At 48.6% G+C, this 21,546-nt stretch overlaps 1 protein-coding gene across 1 annotated transcript; it reads left to right on the plus strand.

The window, feature by feature from the left end:
- The first annotated feature begins 210 nt into the window (after nt 1-210).
- On the plus strand, nt 211-7,296 carry LOC130708707 (uncharacterized). Its single transcript, XM_057551381.1, has 3 exons — nt 211-395; nt 1,338-2,518; nt 6,897-7,296. The coding sequence occupies exons 1-2, from the start codon at nt 211-213 to the stop codon at nt 2,305-2,307; spliced, it is 1,155 nt and encodes a 384-aa protein (XP_057407364.1). The 3' UTR covers nt 2,308-2,518; nt 6,897-7,296.
- The last annotated feature ends 14,250 nt before the right edge of the window (nt 7,297-21,546 follow it).

A 21,546-nucleotide genomic window follows, 5' to 3' on the forward strand; every position in this document is an offset into this window, starting at 1 on the left:
TCAGGTTGCAATAATAGAAGACTCTGGATCTGCAGAAAAGCAGAGATTCACTGGGGGTGCTCAGACGCACACATCTTGTTCTGAAGAGAGGATTCAGATCCACGGCTCCAGACTCAGGTTTTGGCTACAGGGGAACGAGGTGAGGGGAGGAGCGCTGTGCAGGGGGAAGCAGTCAGCACAAGCCTCCCCCCTCCTCAACTCTGCCAGGGGATGGGGTACAAACGCCAGCAACCTTTAGGGAATAGCAGCCACCGGAAGATTCCTCCCAAGCCCCACTGCCATGCGGGCACAGGGGTGGCGGGAAGCCTCAGCCTCCCCGTGGTGGCCGGAAGACCTGGACTGCTCGTACCCCAGGAACAGCAGTTACAGCGCAGAGGGGACGGAGACCCCTGTGGGTAAGATGGAAGGAATCCAAAGAAGAGAGGGACCCACTGGTATTTAAAATTCGGCAATGACCACTGCGAGAGGGGTCTAGGGCCCTGACAGAGGCCAACCAGTTCTGGCAGAAAGGCCCACAGTTGTGCCATCTGATGAAGCCAACGCAGTGGGGAACTTGACCGATAAAGCTCTGCTGCTGCTCTGCGCCTGCATGGGGCTGGAGTGAGGCAGCCGTTAAGAGTCCCGATATCATCCGAGCTGAATATAATGTAGATACTGAAGAAAACTAAAGCAAGTGCCAGCAGCCACCTCAGCAGGTCCCTCCCTGCCCAACGCCCCCCTCTCCCCGCCACTTCCACGTGCAGGATTTGTCCATTTGGTAGGGTAGAGGCAATTCAGAAGATGACACTTGCAGACATTTAAAAGGAACATAATCGCTGTTTACTGAGAGACAACGTCGCACATTGCTAGTAGCCATTTGACACAATTTACTTTATTCCACCTCACACACTTCTTTGAGGCGGATATTATCATCCCCATTTTACAGATAAGAAAAATGAGGTCCAAGGTCACGCCAAACCACATTAAAGCTTACACTGTAATTATATGTCATAAAATTCCAGGACGATTCCCACGGCGCACTATCAAGTTTCCGCAGTAAGGAAACTTCGGCACAAGGTAGGGAGAGGCATGGATTTGGGTTAAGGACTATTCTCTCTCTTCTGGAATCTTAAGTAGGAGTAGTCCTCAGCCCTCACTCTCCCCTCCTCCCTCAAGCTAGGAACTCACGTCCGAATTCCTGCTCTCAAACCCCACTCCAGCGGGCTGGGTCTCAAGTGAGGCTCCTAGGAGGTTCCGATCTTCTCCCCATTATGATGACCCCCTCCACCCACCATCAGCAGTGCCCACCCTCACGCCCTCCTCTCCCCCCTGAGCCCAGGCTGGGTCAGCTGACGCAGCCCTCCCCGGGCGTCTCGTCCTTTGGTCTTAACTCCAGACGGGAGGCAGCTGCCTGGGCCCAGCGCGGTCCGCGGAGGGCGCGTCGCAGATGCACTTCCGGTCAGCGCGGCGACGGCGATAGGCCCGGACTGCGCTGGCCACTCGAGTCGGGCTGGAGATCGGGGCGCATCTGGGGCTCGCCCTCCCTCTAGAAACCGCGAAACCCCGATTCTGCTGGTCCGGCGCGGGGCACCGGCTCATTGGCGACGCCAAGGGGAAGGCCGCCCCGGCAGCTTAGTCGCGCCGGGCTCCTGGCAATGGACAGGGACCCGTGCTCCGGCCACAGGCTCCGACGCTCCCCGCCCGGCTTCTCTCCAGCGACTGTCTTTGTACAGTTTCGATTTGTGTCTAGGCCGGGTTCGCTTTGCTTTCGGTCATTTCCTATGGGCTTCCCGGCCTCTGGGTTCCTCCTGGCCCCCTGCTCCAAGCTTTCCGTTTTCGCTCCGGAGGCTGCCCTCCTGCGGCCAACCCCACCGGCCGCGCGGACCCGGCCTTCGCCGGGAGTGTGCCGGGGGCGTCCCTTTGGCTCTCTGCCCTCCGTCTCCTCTGGTCGCCAGCCCGGCTCCCAAGTTTGCTCCCCAGACTGCCTCGCTCCGCTCTTCTGAGCGAGGCCGGGGCGTTTCGACCTCCCGCTCCCCTCCCGGGGCCGGCGCGTGGAGACCAGCGCTGACCTTGGAGGCGGCCACGCTACCCCCCTCCCCTCACCGTGTCCCCCTGTCACCCCCGGCCCCCCTTGACTCCGGGGCTACCCAGTCGTGGCCACTGGGGGAGCGCCCCTCCCCTGGCGGTAACGCGCAGAGGCTTTCAATCTGGGCTGCGCAAACCGTGCCTCGGAGCGGCCGGGCCTGGGGGTCAAACCAGGAAGAAGGAGGGGTGGACCTCAAGGCCGTGGAGACCCGACTTTATTTGTATTGTTTCAACTTGTCCTGAACGGTTAGACGAGGTGCGCGCTCGCGTACACCCGCTACGGGGATCCCAACCCCTCGCTGGCTCGGCTGCCCGGCTCGGCCCGCCCGCTCGGCGCACTGAGCGGCCCTGGCTGGCCCGGAGGCCCTGGCGTCCGAGGTGCCTGGCTTCCTCGGTGCCTGGCTGGGGCGGACCTGGCTCGCGAAGGGCCGCCACCTGCATTTTCCCGGACTAGGTGAGCGCCTTCCGAAATTCCCGGCGCGGTATCGTTTTTTGGGGGCGAGAGAAAAAGTTGCAGCCGCAGCAGCAGCCCTGCCCCCTGCCGCCTCTTCCCACAATAAAGACCCACCTTTAGGACGCAGACTTTTGCCCACCTCCCCTTTCCTTCTTTTCTGGAGATATTTGGCCAATTCGCTTTCCTAGGCACAGCTGTGGTTTCCCGCTTGGGTTAACTGTCTACTTGGAATTTCTTTAAAACTAGCGCAGTCAACTTGCCCTCGATCTACGTCTTTTCTGGGCGGCGCCCACCCAGGCCCTGCAGAGCTTCCAGAAGGGCGCGGCCGGCAAGGCGGGCGCGACAGTGGCCGAGGCCGGGCTGGGACGCGGTCGTCGATCCTTTGCTCGATTTCCCCCTGCCTCCTTCCTCAGCAGATTGAGCTCTGGCCTTCACTGCTAGTCTCCCAACTTCAGGGTGGGTTCAAACGCGCTGTTCTCAGCCGGCGGAAACCAAGAGCACCGTCGGGAATGGGGCCGCAGATCCCACCCCTGCAAGGACGGCCGAACTCTGTTCCATGCTCATCGGGCCTCAGTTTCTTATCTGTTCTCCAAAATGCCCTCACAGGGCCGACCTCTTTGGAGGTGCACAGTGCGAAGTCTAGCGTTTGTGGCTTTGGGGACTGACGCCGTAGTGAGGGGCCCCGGGTGCTGGGTGAGTGTAGGGGAAGGGGAGTTTGAAGGATATAGCCTGCTCCAAGCTACTTTCATTCAGCTAAAGTGAACAGAATTCTCTTTCGGGGATAGAACTGTTGGGGGCCCTCCGACAGGTCAGGACCAGGGGATTCGAGGTGGGGGAGATTCTGAGTGTTCTGTGCAGCCCACGTGCAAACTTGGGCCCCGGATAGAAGCGGCCACGGGCTGAAAGTAAGCAGAGATGCGCGGGCTTCTGGGGAGGCGCTGCCACAGCTGACTCCTGCCTGCCCTGAGGACAGGACGCCTCCGCCCCCAGTCGTGGCTGGGCCACTGTGGGGAATGCTCACTCTCCTTTCTCCAGGACACCCGGTCCCGGATCGCTCCCTCTCTGAGCTCCTCTACCTCCTCGGTTACCCCGGAAGGGTTGCCCGCATTTGGATTTGGCCCACCAATCCAAGCAAGTCAAGACCCGCCTGGGGAGGCGAGGGAGCAGCGGCCCTCCCTCCCAATTCTCGCTTCTCGGGGTGGAGAGGGGACCCCTCCCCTAGAGACCCTCTAGAGCCAGAGTGTTGATGATCATTACTTTAAATTAAAAGTCCCCTTTTTTCTTTCCATCTAAGCCCCAACTTAGTTTCAGAGAATGGAGCGTGAAAGCACTTCTATGGAGATTACCGATGCTTCATTTATTCCCGCAAATGGCAAACACGGCCCCGAAGAGCCCCAGCAAGCGAGCTCCTTGTCCCGGATTCTCAGCCGTCTCCGTGTTCACAAGCTCACTTGGCTGTGAGACGGCCTCGTTGGAGAAAACCCCTGCAGTGGGCTTACCTAAGGAAGGCGAGAGCTGTTTGCTGGGGCTGCGGACAGCAAGCTCCCCCGGGCTGGGGTCAAAACCTAGCTACAGACCCCTGACCTCAGAGTTGAGGGATGTGAGACCAGGGGGAGGGGGCTGTCCAGAGTGTCACCCTTGCGGATCCCTGCCATGTTGTGGATGTGGGCGGGGGAGACACTGCTAACCTCACCACCACACCTCCCTTTTCTATTTACAGTGGGGTTCTTTGGAACTTGGAGTGCACTGCAGGAGACAGCCAGGAGACCCAGTACCCCCTCCTGACCTCATTCACTTTCTCATTCCAGGCCTACACTAGCCCTCCCTGACCGTGCTTGGCCAAGAGCTTGTGTCCACAGTGGCAGCTCTCTGGCCACAGTTTTATTTTGATGCATATACACAGCCTCAAGGGCAGGCACTCCCCTCTGGAAAGGGTGGGTCATTTTGGAAGTGGATCCAGAGCCTTTCTACCTTTGGTGTCCAAAACTCTCCTAGTGGCCTGGTGGTTGCCTCCTCCATAATGAGGGATTTCTTTGGCCATTTCACCAAGAGGCAGTTGGAAGGAAGTGAAATGACCTCGGGGTGGCAGGGGGAGGGGGAATGATAGAGGGTTCTTATTCTTTTGAGACAGAGCAGGGAAGTTTGAAGAGGAAAAAGTATAAACTACTAGAAGGAGAATTTCCCAAGTTCAGGTTTAAATTCCTTTGTGACACTGTGTTCTCAACTGCAACACAGTGGTGACCCCATATTCCAGCTGTCCCACGCTGGGGGCCCCTCCAACACAGAGGCTTTTGTTTGCAAGGGGAGTAGATAACCAGGAGGGACCACCAGCCCTTCTTCCTCTCACCTTATCCAGCTCACAGGTTGCAGGGAAAGTGGAAGTTAGCTCTGCTTTTGTTTTAGAGGGGTTTGTTTTTCTTAAGGCTCTATCTTATGGAAGCGTGTGTGCAGGACTTGCTCTCGTATCAACACAGACCAGTCTGGAAATAATGCAGTTTCCCTTACATGGCTAGTGACTTGTTTATAGCTTGCAAGGGAGTCAAGCCCATGTAGTTGTCCTTTCTGCCTTTAATAGAGGATGACTCTTTCCCCACAAAGGTCCTCAGTGGCCAAGAGGGGCAGTCTAAACAGATCTTTGAGAGCGAGGTCACCCCGAGGAGCCTGGGGAGGTTCCACTGATGCAGTGAGGGGAGGCAGGGCTAGCTGGGTGGGGATGGGGTGCGACAGGAAGCAGATGTGATAACACCGCACTAAGTCAGGGAAGGAGGAAAGAGGGCTTGCTTCTTGCATGAACAGTTGCCAACTTTCATTAATTACTCAGTCATTTTAATGTGAAAGCAAACACCAAAATGCTCTAGTGCCCATTCTGGATTGATGGCCTGCAAAATTCGATGAGGAGGGGACCAAAGAGAGAGTAGAAGTGTTCCGGAGTCTTCAAGCTTTCTTTCAAATCTAGAGGGGTTTTTTTGGTTGTTGTTTCTACCCCCTCCCCCTACCAAATGCCTGTAGTGGTGGTCAGTGAATTGAAAACTTAAAAGTATTCCTTCACGAACAGAGGTTGGATTCTAACGATGACAAACATCGGACGGAAAACCTCTGTTGTGTCCTGATCAATTATTCAATCGCTCAACCTGACCTGAGTCAAGTGCCTGTGATGCCCTAAGGTGGGCACCAGTGGGCTGCACTCCCAGGGTTCCAGGTTTCCACGTAGCTGTGGCACAGCCCAGATTTCCAGATTAGCCAAATGAATTCCTGAAGGCTGGCTGTTTGGAATATTGTAAACACAATCGGAGCCCATCTCTTCATTTTAATAATGTCAGAGGCAATACCTGTGGGACTGTTTTTGGTTGGTTAACTTAGCTGAATTTATGATCTGTGAAATAGAAAACAAAGGCAGGTTTAGATGCCCTTACCTTAGTTTATTATGTCAGTAGCTTGAGGAAAAAAAATTATTTCCCTACTTTTACCACATACATCTGTTCGGGTTAGTAGAGTAAACCACAGATTTACAGAATTTAGATATTATATTCTATTTTCCTTGATACTTTCCCTTCTCATCCTTGTATTTGTTATCAGGGGCTATCTACACACGTGCCTGAATTTTTGATGGATTTTTCTGAGAAATATGGTTGTACGGAGCAGTCTCAAATAGTTTCCAGAAGCGTAGACTTGAATTTGGAACAGGGCATTTAGAGCTGGGATCCAGCGTGACTCCTGGCATTCTGGACGTCATATAAAATGTATGAAGCTAGAGGGGCGTCGTTGAAACGATTCCAGGTCTGTTTTGGGGCAATATTCTTCAGAGTTATTATTAAGAAAAATACCTTCTTCAACATAAGCATCACATTTCTGTATGGGCAGAACTTGGGCAGAAATTTGAAACATCCGACTGGGGCCATTTTATGTTAAATTGCTTGCGGTAAGTTCACCATTGCAGGCCTAGCCCTTGAAGTTTACATTCTTGGAATTCTAGGACTCTTCCTGGGATTCTTTTAGGAACAGTCTATACATGTAAACCAGTTTAAGTAAAAATGACACAGTGAATGAAATAAGAGTTGGTTGAAGTCAAACAGCAATGTGGTCGTTTAAACTGCTTCCTCACCTTGTCTAGACCAGACCGTGGCAGGTCTAGAGCAGGCCTGTGGCCAATCCCCCTGCAAAGTGTACCATATGTCCCCGACTTCCTAGAGTTTGCTAGGGTGTAGGTAAGGGGCAGAATGGGGGGACTGATACCCCAGAACTCCCTTTTAAAATCAAGTGAATTTACCTCTAATGAATACCTTTCATAAAATCCCAGAATGTTGACTGCCAGGGGAGGAATTCAGAGCCGGCCTCTGAGTGGAAAGATGACTCGTTTCTTGTTGGTTGTTCCTTTTAGGCCCTTCATGAATGTGTACACATTTCCTTCAAGAGGTTAAGGAGCTTACGGAGAGGCTGCACATGAACTACTTCAACCTAAGGGAAAGTCCCTTTTTTCTTAATTTCTACGGTTAAGGACTTTATAAAAGAGATGGATCTGTGCACTTTTCCTTGGAAACCCTAGACGGTGAGCAGTCAGCCTCTCTGTGGGGCGGAGATGCACAGAGGTGGGACACCAACGATCAAACTAAGTCCCAGAACCACCCAGGATAAAGATGAAGAAACCCTCTTGGATGTTCTGACTCAATATCCTTGGCGTCAGGACAAACAAGTCATCATAATCCTGCACAGTTTTTCTAAACTTATCTGGAGTCTCAGCTCTGACATTCAGAGAGGCAGATGCCAGAGTGAAAATGGAAGTTTATGCCACTGCTTGACCGCCCAGGCTGTTGTTTATTTATTTTCTTTCCTCTGTGGGACGAGTGAAGGGATGTAAGAGGAGAGAATTTCTGGGAATCTTCTTCCATGGTAGATATAAGGCTGATCTTTTTTTTATAAAAATGGAGTTTGCTGTTTAATAAATAAAACTCCACATGTCAGTCTGGGAAATGTGACGTTTCTTTGAATGGATGAAAGATTGATGACGCGTTGAATCATGGGCTGTGTTGGGTGCAGATTCGTTCTGTTTCTAGATTCACATTCGTTCAGAAGAAGGCAGATCTCCTCCCTCAGGTAACTCAGGGTTCTGGTTAGGCCTCACCTGTGGGCAAGCCTCAGCTTCAGAGGCCTTCGGGGGCCCAACGAGACGTGCAGACTTCGGGCTCTGGGTCATTTTTTTCTGGGCTTCAGAGTGCCTGTCTGTACTCTCCAGTTGAGGTGGAAGGAAATGGAGACTAAGAACTTTAGGGGAAAGGGGTGGAGGGTGCACTTGAGGTTTCAGTGCTCAGTTTAGACTGTTTTCTTTCCATCACTTCTTGTGTCTGAATGGTGGGAACTTTCTATCTGGAAGAGAATTATTTCTGTGCACAATTGTCAGTCCTGCCAGGAAAGTTATGGCTGCCCTGTAAAAGGGGACTGACTGCCTGTCTCCCTTTGTCCTAGGTTGGGAAGGCCTCCTGGTCAATAAATACATATTAATCATGTAAAAGGATTGACATGCAAATGAAGGGCACCACTGACAAGCCCTGGATGGCAGAGGAGAAACCCTCTGCAGCCGTGGTCCTGGCTGGAGGAGGCCAGGGCTGCACCAGGCTCTTCGCTGTGTGCTTTCTAGAGGGTTAAACATCCTTTTTCCAATAATTATGTGAAAGAGTTCATTGAACTGGAGGTGGCTTTGGGATATTTTGCTTGCAATCCTTCTTAGCTCTGCCCAATCTCCAGATTTTTTTTATTTTAATTTAAGTCTGGTAATAGGCAAGCCACCCTTTGGATCGCCGTGTCTCTCGGCCCAACTGTAAGTCTCCAAAGGTACTTTGTTCTTCTGATCAAAGAAAAGTTGAACCAAACAGAAAAAAATGGTTAAAAGCTTAGCTGAATTTTTTGAAGAATGCGTGATGTTGCAGGAATAATTATTAGTTGCCATTATGAATTACTGCTTATAAAATAGCATGTTGTATATCGTTATAGCTTTCTTTACAGAGCAAAGACACTACAAAATAACCTTGGTATAGGCAGGACTAGGTTTGATTCATATTTTTCTATGTGCGTGACACCTGTGGGTATATACAGCCCACACAATGATTTTTTAGGTTACATGTGACCACTGGAGAATATGATTTGTCGTCAAGGCATATATTGAAAATCTTTTGCTGTAAAGACAAAACAAAAATGCTTTGTTATATGCTCCCAGCAGCTATCTGAGGTGGATATAGTTGCTTCATCCTTTACGAATCATTAGAATATAAGAAAATATTTTAACTCCTCTGGTAAACTAAGTCGTTCTATATAATGAAATAGAAGTGAAGGGAATTATTCGAGCCAGTGGCTGGTCTAACTTTGATCTTCCTTTAGGGGTATGTGATGTTTTAAGAGGTGGACAATTGGTATTTAGACACTTTAGGCTTAGACTTATGCCTCTAGGTACTTGCCAGCTGAGATGCATGCCTTCAGTCACTTTGGAATTGGACCACCAGCTGATTTTGGTGATATTCCTGCTCAGGTGGTAGGTGTCAAACTGGGCCCTAGTTTAGTAAAGACGATGGACGTCTGGGGTTCTGGCAGGTCAGGCCCTAGGAATATAGTTCCTGGGGTCGCGTGTGCGTGGGCCTGGTGGCTCTCTTTCTTTTGTGGTCTGTGTCTAATCTTATCTAACGCTCTGCAACCGAATAACAGATCTAGCCACAGCAACTGGGGGTGGGTAGGTGGGGCGGAAGTGGGAGCATAAACTGTCTTCCTCTCCTGGTCGGAAGCACTAACCGTGATGCCCTGTGAGTTAAATGTATCTGAGGATGGCTGTGGGATCCCCGCTCTTTGTGTATCTGGGGCCATATTAGCACTGACCAAGATAGTGATTTGCCAAAACAGTTGCATTTTCCTTTTAAGTAAATTCACCAGTATGTTTTTGGATGGAGGCTTGTTGGCTGTGAAAATCAATACCCAGTTCGACGAAATCAAGCACTAGGTCTCCTAAATTCTCACTACAGACATATTACGCTTAATGCACTTTGCTAATGTTTATCTAGATTCTAAATGAATCAAATATTGCCTAGAATTCAAAACTAGTAAACATGCTGTCTCCTGAATTACTCTGTGTGTGTGTGTGTGTGTGTGTGTGTGTGTTGTGCATGTGTAAAGGAGAAAGTAGCTACTGCCAGAGCTAAATTATTTAACACGATTTTCCTGTATTGTGAAGAAGCGGGCTGAGCCTCATTTTTTGGATTATGATTTGTATTATGAAATGCTTATCAAATGTTTTCCAAAGATTAGTTTAATTTTAATTAAATAAACCTTTCTCAAGAGGAGGCTCCCAACTATTTCTTGTACCCAGAGGCTAACGTACTTGTTGTTTTTAATTATTTTCTGCTGTTACCCAAACTGCTTGGGGTACTCATGCCCAATTAAATCAAAGGCACAGGTTCCTTATACACAATATGTTTAATATTTAATTTTAATTAAATTAATTAAATTGTTTATTTAATTTTATGTGCATTATTGTGCATAGCATAATGCAAAATTCATGATCTTAAGAATTAGGGTTGGGAGGTGAATCAGAGAGCTTTCAAACAAGCTAATTACAGAGCTTAAAGGAAACTTCCCCTTCTTTCTGAGGGGAGACATCCTGACATAACCTGAACTTTCTCTCACAGTGTTCCGTGGCCGGAGCTGCTTGTGGATTTGGGGTTGTTGGCCTCTTTAGTCCTCTTGAGCTTGCTTTGCAGTTTGCAACTCGGCAGCTGCTCAGCAGAGGAAAGTGTACGTGCGGGCATGTACGTGCTGTTGTCACGGCTCATGCGCAAGTGACATTTTCTACTTTACTGAACAAGGAACCACCAGCACAGCGCTCCTGGGGAAGGACCACTTTCTACCAAAGACACAGGCAAAACTTCAGTCATGTCTTTCCCACTCAGGAAAGGCCCGTTCTAATGGCTTTGAGCTGCCTGATATATATAGGGCAGTGCTTAAAAATGCAGAGGCATGTGGAGGGGTTCACCTTTTGATTGGAAGCAGTTCCTTAAGTAGGGGGGGAGGCGCCCACCAGCCTGGCTTCGTTTCCATTACAGTTTGCATCTTCAGGGCATGGTTTTTCAGGCATGTTTTTATCTGCACGGTGCTAGGCTTAACTGTCTCTCACTAGAATGCTTAGCTCTTAAGAAATCTGTCTTAACAGACATAGAATTTAGAGACCAATAAAAGCCCGAAGAATGCTTAGTTTGCTTTGCCATCTCTCCCATCTGACTTTTCTCTAAAACAATGAACTCTGGAGCAAAGAGTCCGAAGCGCCTGAGTTGAAGGAACCCTCTGAATTTTGAGGCATTTTATTGTCTCCCTTGCCTACTTTCCTGACTTCTAAATAATGACACTGTTACTATCGTGGCCTGGCACTTGGGACATCTGAGCCAAATCTTCCAAAGCTGACCTCATGAAGCAGTGAAGTCACTAAACTTCTTTTCGTTTTGGGGTTTTGCACATCTGGGCCACGGTTGACTATTTACGCTTATCACCACACTATAAATTTTTTTGTGTGGGTTGGGGGGATAGTTTCTTTCTGAAAGCCTTTTGCTTATGGAGACTTGTAACTGTACTTAGTGAAATATGAACTTTAATGTGATTAGCTCAGCTACTGAGAAAAAAAGGAGAGGAAACAACTAATGGAAAGAAGGAAGAAAGAGAGAAAGAAAGAAAGAAGAGAGAAACTACTGTTCCTAGGTGAGACTATTTCCCTTTTCAATAGCCACCTTACGTGACAATGAAGCTGCTAAAAATAAACTGTCTCTTCGTTGTTGGTGTTTGCTTTTTTTCCCCCTAAATCTGGTTTTGTTTCAGTAGATTAAATATTATCATAAAAGTAGCTGATGATGCAGTAAATTAAAAATCAGTTTGTGGAATATTTTTTGAAAACCATTTTGCTTCTGTGGCATTTACCCAGTTGGGGCAAACAAAAGCATTTGTCAGGAGGAATTTTTGCTTTAAATAAGCGTTCAGGAAATACTGAGAAGCAGTTAGCCAGAATGGGGGAAAAGAGAGTAAAAAACTGAAAACAGGACCCAGAATTTGGAGAGAGATTAATGTTGCCTTGCTACACAAAGAAGAAATAATTCACCCTTCATTTATGTTGCACTTCGGCGAGCTTAAAAACATTTTTAGTGTAAAACATGAGCCCTTGTAGCTGCAAGAAACGTATCTGAGGACAGATGCAGTTGAATTTGTGGGGCACTGCTGTGTCACCACATTTAGCATCAAATTATGAATTAAACAAGAAGAATGAATAACAAATTAGGATTCGCCTAAGCTTAGCTTTGTGCAGTGGGACAATGAAAATTTATTTGAATTCTATTCCTTGATGAGGTTACAGATTTTCTCCCAACAGAAGATACACGTTAATACTGTGGAGACAATTATCGGAAGTTCATTTTCTGTGCACATCTTAGAAAGCTTTTCAGGGAAACAGAAAACTCCTGTGCAGATTTGGATTTTAGAAGAACCCTTACTCTACGTAACGTATTCTGTGGAACTCCCAATGTAGGAATAATTTGTTAAAAGTATTTTGAAGGATGGTATTAGAGATATGGAAGCTGAGTTGTATGTATGTGTATGTATGTGTGGGAAGACAACTGCTAGAGTTTGGCTTTTAGGAGTTCTACAGCAGGCTGAGAAATGACGGGCTTCTTACAGCTGAGCTGTTTGTAAAAAAAAAGACAAAAACCCCCATGATTTCCAAAGCTGACTGCGCTTTTAAAAGTACAGTCAACTGTTTCTCCGCATCTAACTGGAACCGGGAAATAATGTGCTGCGACCCTCACTAATGCCTTCACCACATGCTGAAATTGGGGTGAAGAAAGGAAAGGTTGCTGGAAAGTTAACAAGAGAGCAGACGCGCAGTCAAGTTAGATATACTGGGAGGAATTTCTTGCGTGGCTGGATGTGAGAAAACTTTTTAAGCCCTTAATGGAACCCATGTGCATCATCATTCCAAGCTTATTTAAGAGACGAAATAGACATAAAAAAAGACATAAAAATATCACCTGGGCACACACTTAGGGCATTTTGGAAAATTAAACAAAACCTAACCCAGTGTGACTGATGACTCTTTGCTACATAGGCGCGTGTTACACCTAAATGATGTCGCTTTGCTATTTTTTAATCAACTTTTTACTTTCCAAGAGTTTTCGATGTACAGAAAAACTTGTGAAGATTGTTGCCTTCATTTTGTAATTACAATAGCGGGGAGGGTGCCTCTTCCTGAGTACATTCTCAAGAGGCAGAAAGCTTCCTTCTGAGGTTAGATATAATGTAGTCTGTGTAACTTTATCAGGGCTCCTGTCTACCTTGAAGACGAGGCAGGGGCTTCACACACAAACTCAGTTTTGAAAATAAAATAACAGTTAAGTGTATTCAAATAGTGCTTTTCTTTTCTTTTTCTTTTTTTTTTTTAAGCTAGGTTTAGTTGAAGGACCAGATTTTCATGGATTGTTTTCATGGAGGTGCCTCCTAAACCTCCTAGCCTGTTCGCTTCTACAGATATAGTTCGTGTTATCTTGCTGAGTCTCTCTTGGTGTCACCTTTGAGATTCCGACAAAAACTGGGGCACAACCTGAAACCCAGCCTCCTTTCACCCCCTTCCCCTCCAAGTCCAAGGAAGATCTGTGCACCTTCGAGGCGTGTCCTGTGCCCCAGCCTTACTAAGTCTGTTCGGAGGCCTTGAGCAGTAAGTAGCTAATTTACTATGTTAGGTTTCTTCTCAAAATGGGCTTAATTTCAAAAGTTGAGGGCTAGGGAGGTAGTGTTCCAAGGGGGAACCCCTCTTGGAAATCAGTCACCAAAATCACTTCTCAGAGGTTTAAAAAAATAACCCACTGATTCCCTCCTCCCTCTGCCCCCTCACTCCCTCCCTGCCTTTACCCCAACGTGCTAATCACATTCAGGCCAAAGGCAGGAATGGGCTACCTGACTGCAGCCCAGAGGACATTTTATTTTATTTACAGATGAACTGTTAACCCCTGAAATATGGATTCATCTGGAAGCTGTGACACAAGGAAGGCTAGCCCCGTCTGGGCAGCTCCAGCCCAGAGCTGCAATAGTACTTACCTTAATTAGCTGTGTCATTCAGAACAGAGCTGGCCGGCCACAGGGGCCGCCCAGCGCCCTCCCAGCCTTCCCACCGAGGTGACTTCCTTAACGTGCACGTAGTCCAGTGCCTGGTCACGGAGGGGATTCCGCTCCAGCCCTCCATAGAACCTCGCTCCTTTCACCTTTCACCAAGTGGGGCTCCAAGGTAATGACGTCACACCTGGCTTGGTACTCTCCTGTTTCTATCTGCCAATACCCGTTGACCTCTTTGAAGCAGTGACTTTTCAAGTATATGCCCTTGTTCCAGGAATAGTGCAATTGCTCAAACCTCTTAAGAGCTTCCCTTTCCGAAGTTAGTTTACAAATCTATATATTCACACACACACACACCATCACAAACACATAAATGGAGTCTTGTTATTTTATATCCGAACCTCACTCTTGCTCAAAACTCACTGGCCTTATTCATCAGACTTGGCTCAGAACGACTTTCAACCCTTGCCCAAACTCAGATCCTCTCTGAAGGAGGAAAGTTCTCCAGCACTGAGGATTTTCAAAAGAGTATGTCACAGGCTCTGATGCACTTCTAGAAGAAGAGTTCTTGGGACTTTTAAGCATGGCAGTGTAGTTAGAATAAAATATAAGTTTCTGGCGTGTCTCTTTGGAAGGGGACAAGATATATTTGGGTGTGGAAATTCTGGGTTGGCGAAAATTCCGGCCTTGAAGCCTGGACAGCAGACCTTCCCTACCCCACCTCACCCCATCCCAACCCACCGAGCCGCCTTGCTGCAGTGGGTGCTGGGGAACTAGTGAACATTTCAAGTGAAGATTTGTTTGCATTTCAAACATGGTAGGCCGGGCCCCTCAGACGCCAGTCAAATGGTTTAGTTTAAGGCATGATAACATGTCTGGAATGAGAGAACCTAGCAATGGGGTGTCTTTTACAGAACTCTCTACTTGCATCTTGAAGTCTTTTCTCCCATAATGTAGATCTGTAGACAACAGTGATGTATAAAAATTCATTGGCCATGAGGCATGTTCTGAGGATATATTTCTGTTGACAGGAGACCTAATCTGTAGCAAGCATGTTTCCTGTTTCCACTCATTTATTTTATATATATAATATTGATATCATATATATATATATATATATATATATATATATTAAAGAGCCCTAGGATGCCCCGCCCTTTCTTCTAGAAACAAGGACATTGGAAGAGGGCTGACTAGGAGGCAGAGTAGAATATACTCTGATAGCCCTGAGCGTGTGGCATCAGTAAAGCAAGGGCTTCCAAAACCATTTGTGGGCAGAGAATTTGATATCTGACACCTGAATGACAGTATCAACACAGTCATTAGGGGAAAAATCAAAGCTCTCTCAGGTCTCCTTCTCCCTAGATTTCTGGTTAGCGCTGTTTTGTTTTGAATTATATTTGTGGGCACTCTAACAAAGCCAGTGCTTGATGGGGCCCTGCTGGAGGCGGGTTCCTTTTATGGAGGGAGAGTTCTCTGTGTGCCCAGAGCCCAGAGTCAAAGGGGGCGGGTGGGACACGGTGCAGAGTGCAGGGATGGGGGGGATGGCGGGTGGAGGGCACCTCCTCTGGGAGGTCTGAGCACTGCCCCAGGGGGTCCAGGCTCGTTTTCCCACTGGGATCAGGAAGCCTCCTCGGCTGCCAGGCGTGTGACCTGGGGTGGGACTCTTGTTACTTCCTAGTGTGGGCCTATCATTTGCAAGATGAGGGGATTGGGTTAGCTCAGCCATCCCCTGTCTGCTACTTGAGGTCCTTGACAGGAGTATTAGAGGGACCTAGAGCAAGTCCCATGTTTCAGGCAATTGCTGGAAGTACGCCTGTACTCCACTTGCTGAGGCGGCCCTGGCCAGCCAAACCTGATGTTCCCTTGCTTGGGGATGAAGGTCTAGCAGCTTATGGCGCTCACAGATGCTGCTTCATGCTGACAAGGAACTCTGACCGGCAGTTGTTGAGTACATGTACCTTTGATTAATAAAAATGGGAAAATAAATGTCTCCTTATTTAACAAATATTTAAAAGTTAATAACATTTGTAAGGCACCTGGCGTATTGTTGTCCCTTAGTAAATGGTGGTTATTATTGTTCATTTTATTATAGTTTATTTGGTTGGCAAAAGCTTTCAAAATGTGGGCACGGCTGGAACGTTGCATTCTGCATGGGGGGATGGTTGGGAGCCACTGTGAGGCTGGTTTCCAAGCCCCTCCAGGAAATCATATGTTCTTAGGTTCCACTGGCTGCAGCTTCTATTGCAGGCGGGAGTGGCGGTTCCCGGCGACTCCCAGGCATTGAATCTTAGGGAGCAGAATCTCCAGCTGCTGTTCCACCTCGAGCCCACCCCTCTCCCGGCTCCTTCTTGGCCCCGCGCTGGACCAACCACCCTGCCCTAGTGGGCAGAGTCTTGGGAGTGTGCATGAAAAGTCTTAGGGGTCCGATGGCTTGCCTGTTTCCTGACTGTGGATTGCATGCTCTGACGGGAACAGGGATGGGTTAGGGAGAGACAGAAGACTTAGGAGGGACAGTGTTCTTCCTCACTGATTTCACATATAGTTCTTATAGAGGTAATGCAATTAAGAATACAACTACAGGATTGTTTTCTTAGAATATCATGCCACGTGTCATAGTAAGAACTCCATGTATTGATTGCTTCTTATTTGCCCAGTACTCTCCTGGGTACATATATCTCATCTCACTGACTCCTTTTAACAGCCCTTTAGGATGTATCAGTATTTCTATTTTATAATTTCAGACACTTATGCTCAGAGTGGTTAAGTAACTTGCCCAAGTTTACACAGCTAGAGAGTGGCAGAGCTGGAATTTAAAGACTATGGTCTTTCCAAATATTAAAGATTTGCTGCTCTATGGTGAAATATCTTACAGTATAAAGAAGGCAAACATTAGCAAGCTGAAGACTCATAGAGTGAAAGGTAATCCAGAAGTGCTTCCAGGGAGAAGAGTTGGAAGTTGGCTCTTGAAGGACAAAGGGGTGCAGGGGATGGAGGGATAGGGCGTGTACTGAGCTGGAGAGGATGTATGTAAAGGAGATGGGGAGAGATGGGGTGCTGGTTCTGGGGCGATGGAGGAAGGCTAAGGCCCTGGGGAGGGTCAGGCTGGGAGTGACGCCGCTATGGTTGCTGCTCTGGGGACAGGTGACAGGTGTGGGACACCTGGCTTTTTTCCACACCTTTGGCTCTGCCTCTCTCTTTGGCTACCAGAGACTGCTCTCTGCCCACTGGTGGCAGGGGCTGCTCTGGCCCCCTGCTCTATAGACAGCAGTCATATTCCAGGAAAAACTGGCAAAGGATTTGCCTTCCTCCCTTCCTCCCTCCTCACTCCCTACTTCCCTCCTTCTCTCTCTGTCCTTCCTAATATTTGCTTTTCAAAATCAGTGTTTAAACAATAATACAGTTAATTTGAAGAATCACTCATTGCATAGTTTTACCACTCTCCCATCGAGTCATCATTTTTCACTTCCACCCCTTCCAGCTCCTGCCCATTTCTTTGTTCGTATTATGTTGACACAAATGTAAACATCAGGTAGACACAACCTTAAGTCTTTTTATTTCTTTAGACTTTGATATCAGAGCCTGTTTTCTGTTGCCTTTGTGATCACAAAGCTGTAAATGGTTGCCTACCTCCCCCCGGGCTGGGGGTGTCCTGATAGATAGCAGCCTCCCGCCAGGGCTGCACTTCTAGTTGCTTCTTTTTGGGGGGCTTCATTAGAGCTGATGTTGTCACTGAGGTCGGGGCCTGGGGATTGTGGGAGCAGAATGCAGAGGGGTTTGGGCTGCCTGGGGAGGGGACAGGGCAGGTGAGATGCCGCCTGACAGTGTGCCTCTGGGGTATATGTGCAGGTGGGAGCCAGTAGAGACCATGGGGTTAGGCTGGTGCTGCAGGCGTCGTTGGTATTTATTTCTTGAAACTGTTATGAGGATTAAGTGAGGTCATGTTTGCAAAGAGTCTGGCGTTCAATAAACCTTAGTCCCTTACTACTGTCTCCTTCCTCCTCCTTTCAGATGGTCTCAAGCAACCTGGAGAGGGTGATGGTGAACACAGCCATCTCTATATAAGCAGCCCATGGCTATGTGGTCAGCTCACTCATTCAACAGTTGTTTATGGAGCACCTACTACGTTCCAGAACACAGGCCTGAAGGAGACAGGCAAGACTCCTGCCATCTCGGAGCTTATGGTCTAGCCTGGGAGACACCCAATAAACAGGTAAACACAAAGATAAGAATTTCCCATAATGATAAGTGCTAAAGAGGGATGATATAGGTATTTAAATTGGGAAGTCAGCAGCTGCAGCTGAATTTTGTATGGAAGGGTCTGGAGGATATTTGGTTGGAAAGTGGGGTCAGAGTATTTGTTTGAAATGACTTTTTTCTTAAGTTGGGAGTTTATTTGGAGGTGTCTTTGGGAGTGAGCTATTTTGGATTTTATAGGGGGAAGAAACTAACGTCCCCCAAAGCCCATCCCCTGGCACCAACACTGTTGAAGGGCTGATTAATGTTTGAGCCAAGTTCTTCAAGATGAGGTGGAATCAGGCATGTGAAGTTCTGGGGGAAGAGGTTTGGAGCCAAGGACCAGTGTGTTGGACCCACGAGGGATGGTGGAGCCGGATGCAGCGAGGGGGCCGCCGGGAGACCGAGCAGGCAGGGCCTCTGGCCTGGGACACAGGTTGTTAGGGTACAATTCCTGGTGCAAGGAGTAACCGGAGGGTTTTGAGCAGGGCTGGGGTGCCTGTATCTGACTTACGGTTTAAACATTTACATGTTTTAGAATATTTAGATGCAGTGGTAAATACTAGCAGCAGACCCTGTTGTGGTCAGGTGTACCTGGGAATGTTACATGTTACGTGTCTTACTGGAAGAAACAGGAGGTGTTGAATGGACAAAAGTAGCCCACCATGCTGTTGCCAATGAGAGACTCGGAGACCACGATTCAGAAGACAAGACATCACAACTGTGGTGTTTTTGTGACCACGGGGGAAAGGGAGACATGGGGGGAAACAGAGGATGGCTCTCTTTTTTTCTCCCTTGTGTGCTCTCTCCCCCGGCCCAATGAATCATGTGTCATCTGAGAACCCACCAGGCCTCAGGGTGGAGCCCTTCTCCAGAGGCTTTCATGAGTTTGGCTGGGTTCCTGGGACTTCTCTCAAGGGTCCTTCCCTTGCTGCTGCCACAAGGGGTGGGGGGCTGCCGAGAAAGGGCAGATAAGTAGGGTCAGGTCCACAGGAACACCAAGAGGTGCAGCTTGTGATTCTGTTGTGATTCTCTCAGAGCGGGTGTACACCCGCTGACTCACGCTTACATGCAGACACTTCCAGTCACATCAACTTGAGCTGCTTCTTGCCCCCATATGCAGACCTCTTACGTGTATCAACATACACAAGGGCCTGACCCACCGGACCCTGGCGACCACAGAAGTCTGCATACATTTGTCGACTGCCATAGGGAACTGGCCTCATCTGTGGGATTCACATCCAAACTCCCAACACAAAGGGCCGCACAAGCAGAAGAGCCTTGGTCTTGTGGATCCTCCGTCTGAGGACCAGGTCCGGTTACAATCCGTCATCCACCAGGCTCAACATGCAAATTCTATAATTAAATTCCATTCCAATAGACAGGTGATTTTGAAACTGTGGCTCATGACCCATTAGTGGGTCACAAAATCGATTCACTGGGTTGCAACCAACTTTCAAAAAAAAAAAAGTACAATAGATAAATACAATAGGATAGGAAATATGAGTCTGTCTCTACTGTGTAGTAAGAGTGCTGTCATTTTACAATTTACAAATTTATGTGTGCATGTGTACTGGGTTGCAGTGTGACTTTATTTTTAACTATGATTTTGTGGCCAAAAAGAAAAAAGTTCGAAAAGCACCACAAAACCTTATTTCTTAGTCTAGCACTGTGATGGACAGTACAAGAAGACTCTTCCCTTTCCCTGCCCTCTGGGAGCCTGGGCCTGGACCGAGCAAGGTGACGTGGCCTGGCAGTGCCCTGACCCGCGGTGTGGGAAGCAGGGAGGCTGGCAGCCGAGGCCTTGTCTGGTGGGTGGGCAGTGGGAAGGAGAGCTGGCTGAGAAAGAAGTCAAGAGATGCTTATAAAAAAGAATCCATGGGACTGGAGGAAGGGGCGGTGGTGGCAGAGGCTGAGGCTCTTTCCAGGTTTGGGGATGGGGTGACTGAGGCTGGGAGTGAAGGAAGGGGGCAGATCTGTCTTTTGTGAGGGTTGATAGTGAGATTCATCACAAACATATTGAGTTTGGGGATGGGTGTTGTTAGACTTTTAGATGGACATGACCATGGTGGTCCATGGAGTCCGGGAGAGAAATGGGCCAGAAGTGCAGATTTGGGGTCTCTTGCGTGGGTGGGAGCAAGATGGGCTCAGGGAGGGTGTGGGGGAAAAGGAGAAGAGGGCCCAGGGAAGTGCCCTGAGAATCGCTGATGTGTGAGGGAGGACCAGAGGCGGGAAGCGGTGATGGTGCGTGTGGGGAGCGCCTGGCCTCGGGTAGAGAGCTGTCCTGGAAGCCCCTCTAGGGAAGAGGCCACCTGCTGTGTCACATGCAGCACTGCACTGAGGCTCTAACTGGGCAGAAGACCTGAAACAACCAGAGGGGCTGCAGGGGCCGAACTTCAGGCTGTTGACTCCGTGGGCCCATGAACCTCAGAGACCTTTGAGAACTTTCCTCAACGTCAGGAGCCATAAAGAAAGAGAGTGACGTCAGGGAAGGGCGAGACAGGGGGTCTGTTTGAAGGTGGAGCTGTCAAGCTGGCAGCTGAACCCCCTCCCCCCACTAGCCTCCCTTCTCCTGGCTGTACAGGGTCAGCCCCCTAAGGCAGCCAAGGGACCATGGATGTCCAGAGACCTGAGTTCTCATTCTGGCCATCAGAAGCTCCTCACTCTCCATGGGCCTCATTCCTGATCTAAAAATAAACAAGATATCTATCGCTAGAATAATCTCTTGGACCTCTGCCTTCTCTGAAATTCTTTGAGGCCATCTGTGAAATGGGGTTAATCACCCTTGCCCTGTTCTTTCATAGGAGGAACCCTTTTGAGAGCCATCAAGAACCACCAAAGCAAGGGTGTTAAGGTTATAGTTGTTAACAATTAGATTCAAAAGGGCCTTTAGGGGCCTGAGTTAGCCAAGGAATTACTGAATTTCCCATTTTCTTCCAGGAAGTGCCTTCTCCTTCCCCTCTACCTCCTGACTCCTTCCCCACTGTATTCTCAAAATTGTGCATAGAGGTTGGTAAAAATCTGAGGATAGGAGGAAAAGAGAGGCAAAACTCATTAATCCAGTGAATAATTTTTGGGCACCAACTGGGTGCAGGTCTCTGTTGGATGCTGGGGTTACTATGGAGACCAGGATGCAGGACTGGCCCTGAGGGCTCTCCACTGCTCGTGCAGAGCAGAACCACCCCTGCAGCTTTTCAAATCCAGATTCCATGGGTCCTATGCTAGACCTACCTACCTCGAAGCTCCAAGGGTGCAGCCCTGGTGTGTGTCTGTTTAAAAAGCTCCACAGGGGATTTTGTTACACTTGGAAAGGTGAGGACCACTGAGTGGGAAGATGAGAAGCAGCCCCCTGAGATGGAGTGGTTTAAGTGCTAAAAGAAAGTAGGATGGTAATTGCTGGGACAGAGTGCTAAAGAAACCTAGAGTGGGAGACGTGAGGCCCCAGGAGTTGGTGGGCATGGGTGCAATCAGGGAAGACTTCCTGGAGGAGATGCTGCCCACAGTGAGTTTTGAAGGATGCGGGAAGAGGGAACAGCATGTGCAAAGACACAGAGGCTTTCCATGAATGGTCATGTGTTTCCTGAAAGGTGTCTACACATAAAGTGCACAGTTCAGGTTAAAGGTGTACCTCATAGGCAAATCTACCTGTGACCCTGAGAAAGTCCTACTGCAGA

The sequence above is a fragment of the Balaenoptera acutorostrata genome, chromosome 8 (assembly GCF_949987535.1).
Source record: "Balaenoptera acutorostrata chromosome 8, mBalAcu1.1, whole genome shotgun sequence".
Classification (NCBI taxonomy): Eukaryota; Metazoa; Chordata; class Mammalia; order Artiodactyla; family Balaenopteridae; genus Balaenoptera; species Balaenoptera acutorostrata.

Coding starts and splice junctions, on each gene's coding strand:
- LOC130708707 (XM_057551381.1), top strand. CDS start 211: ATGGGGTACAAACGCCAGCAACCTTTAGGGAATAGCAGCCACCGGAAG. Junction 396..1,337: donor GGGGACGGAGACCCCTGTGG/GTAAGATGGAAG, acceptor CAGCTGACGCAG/CCCTCCCCGGGCGTCTCGTC.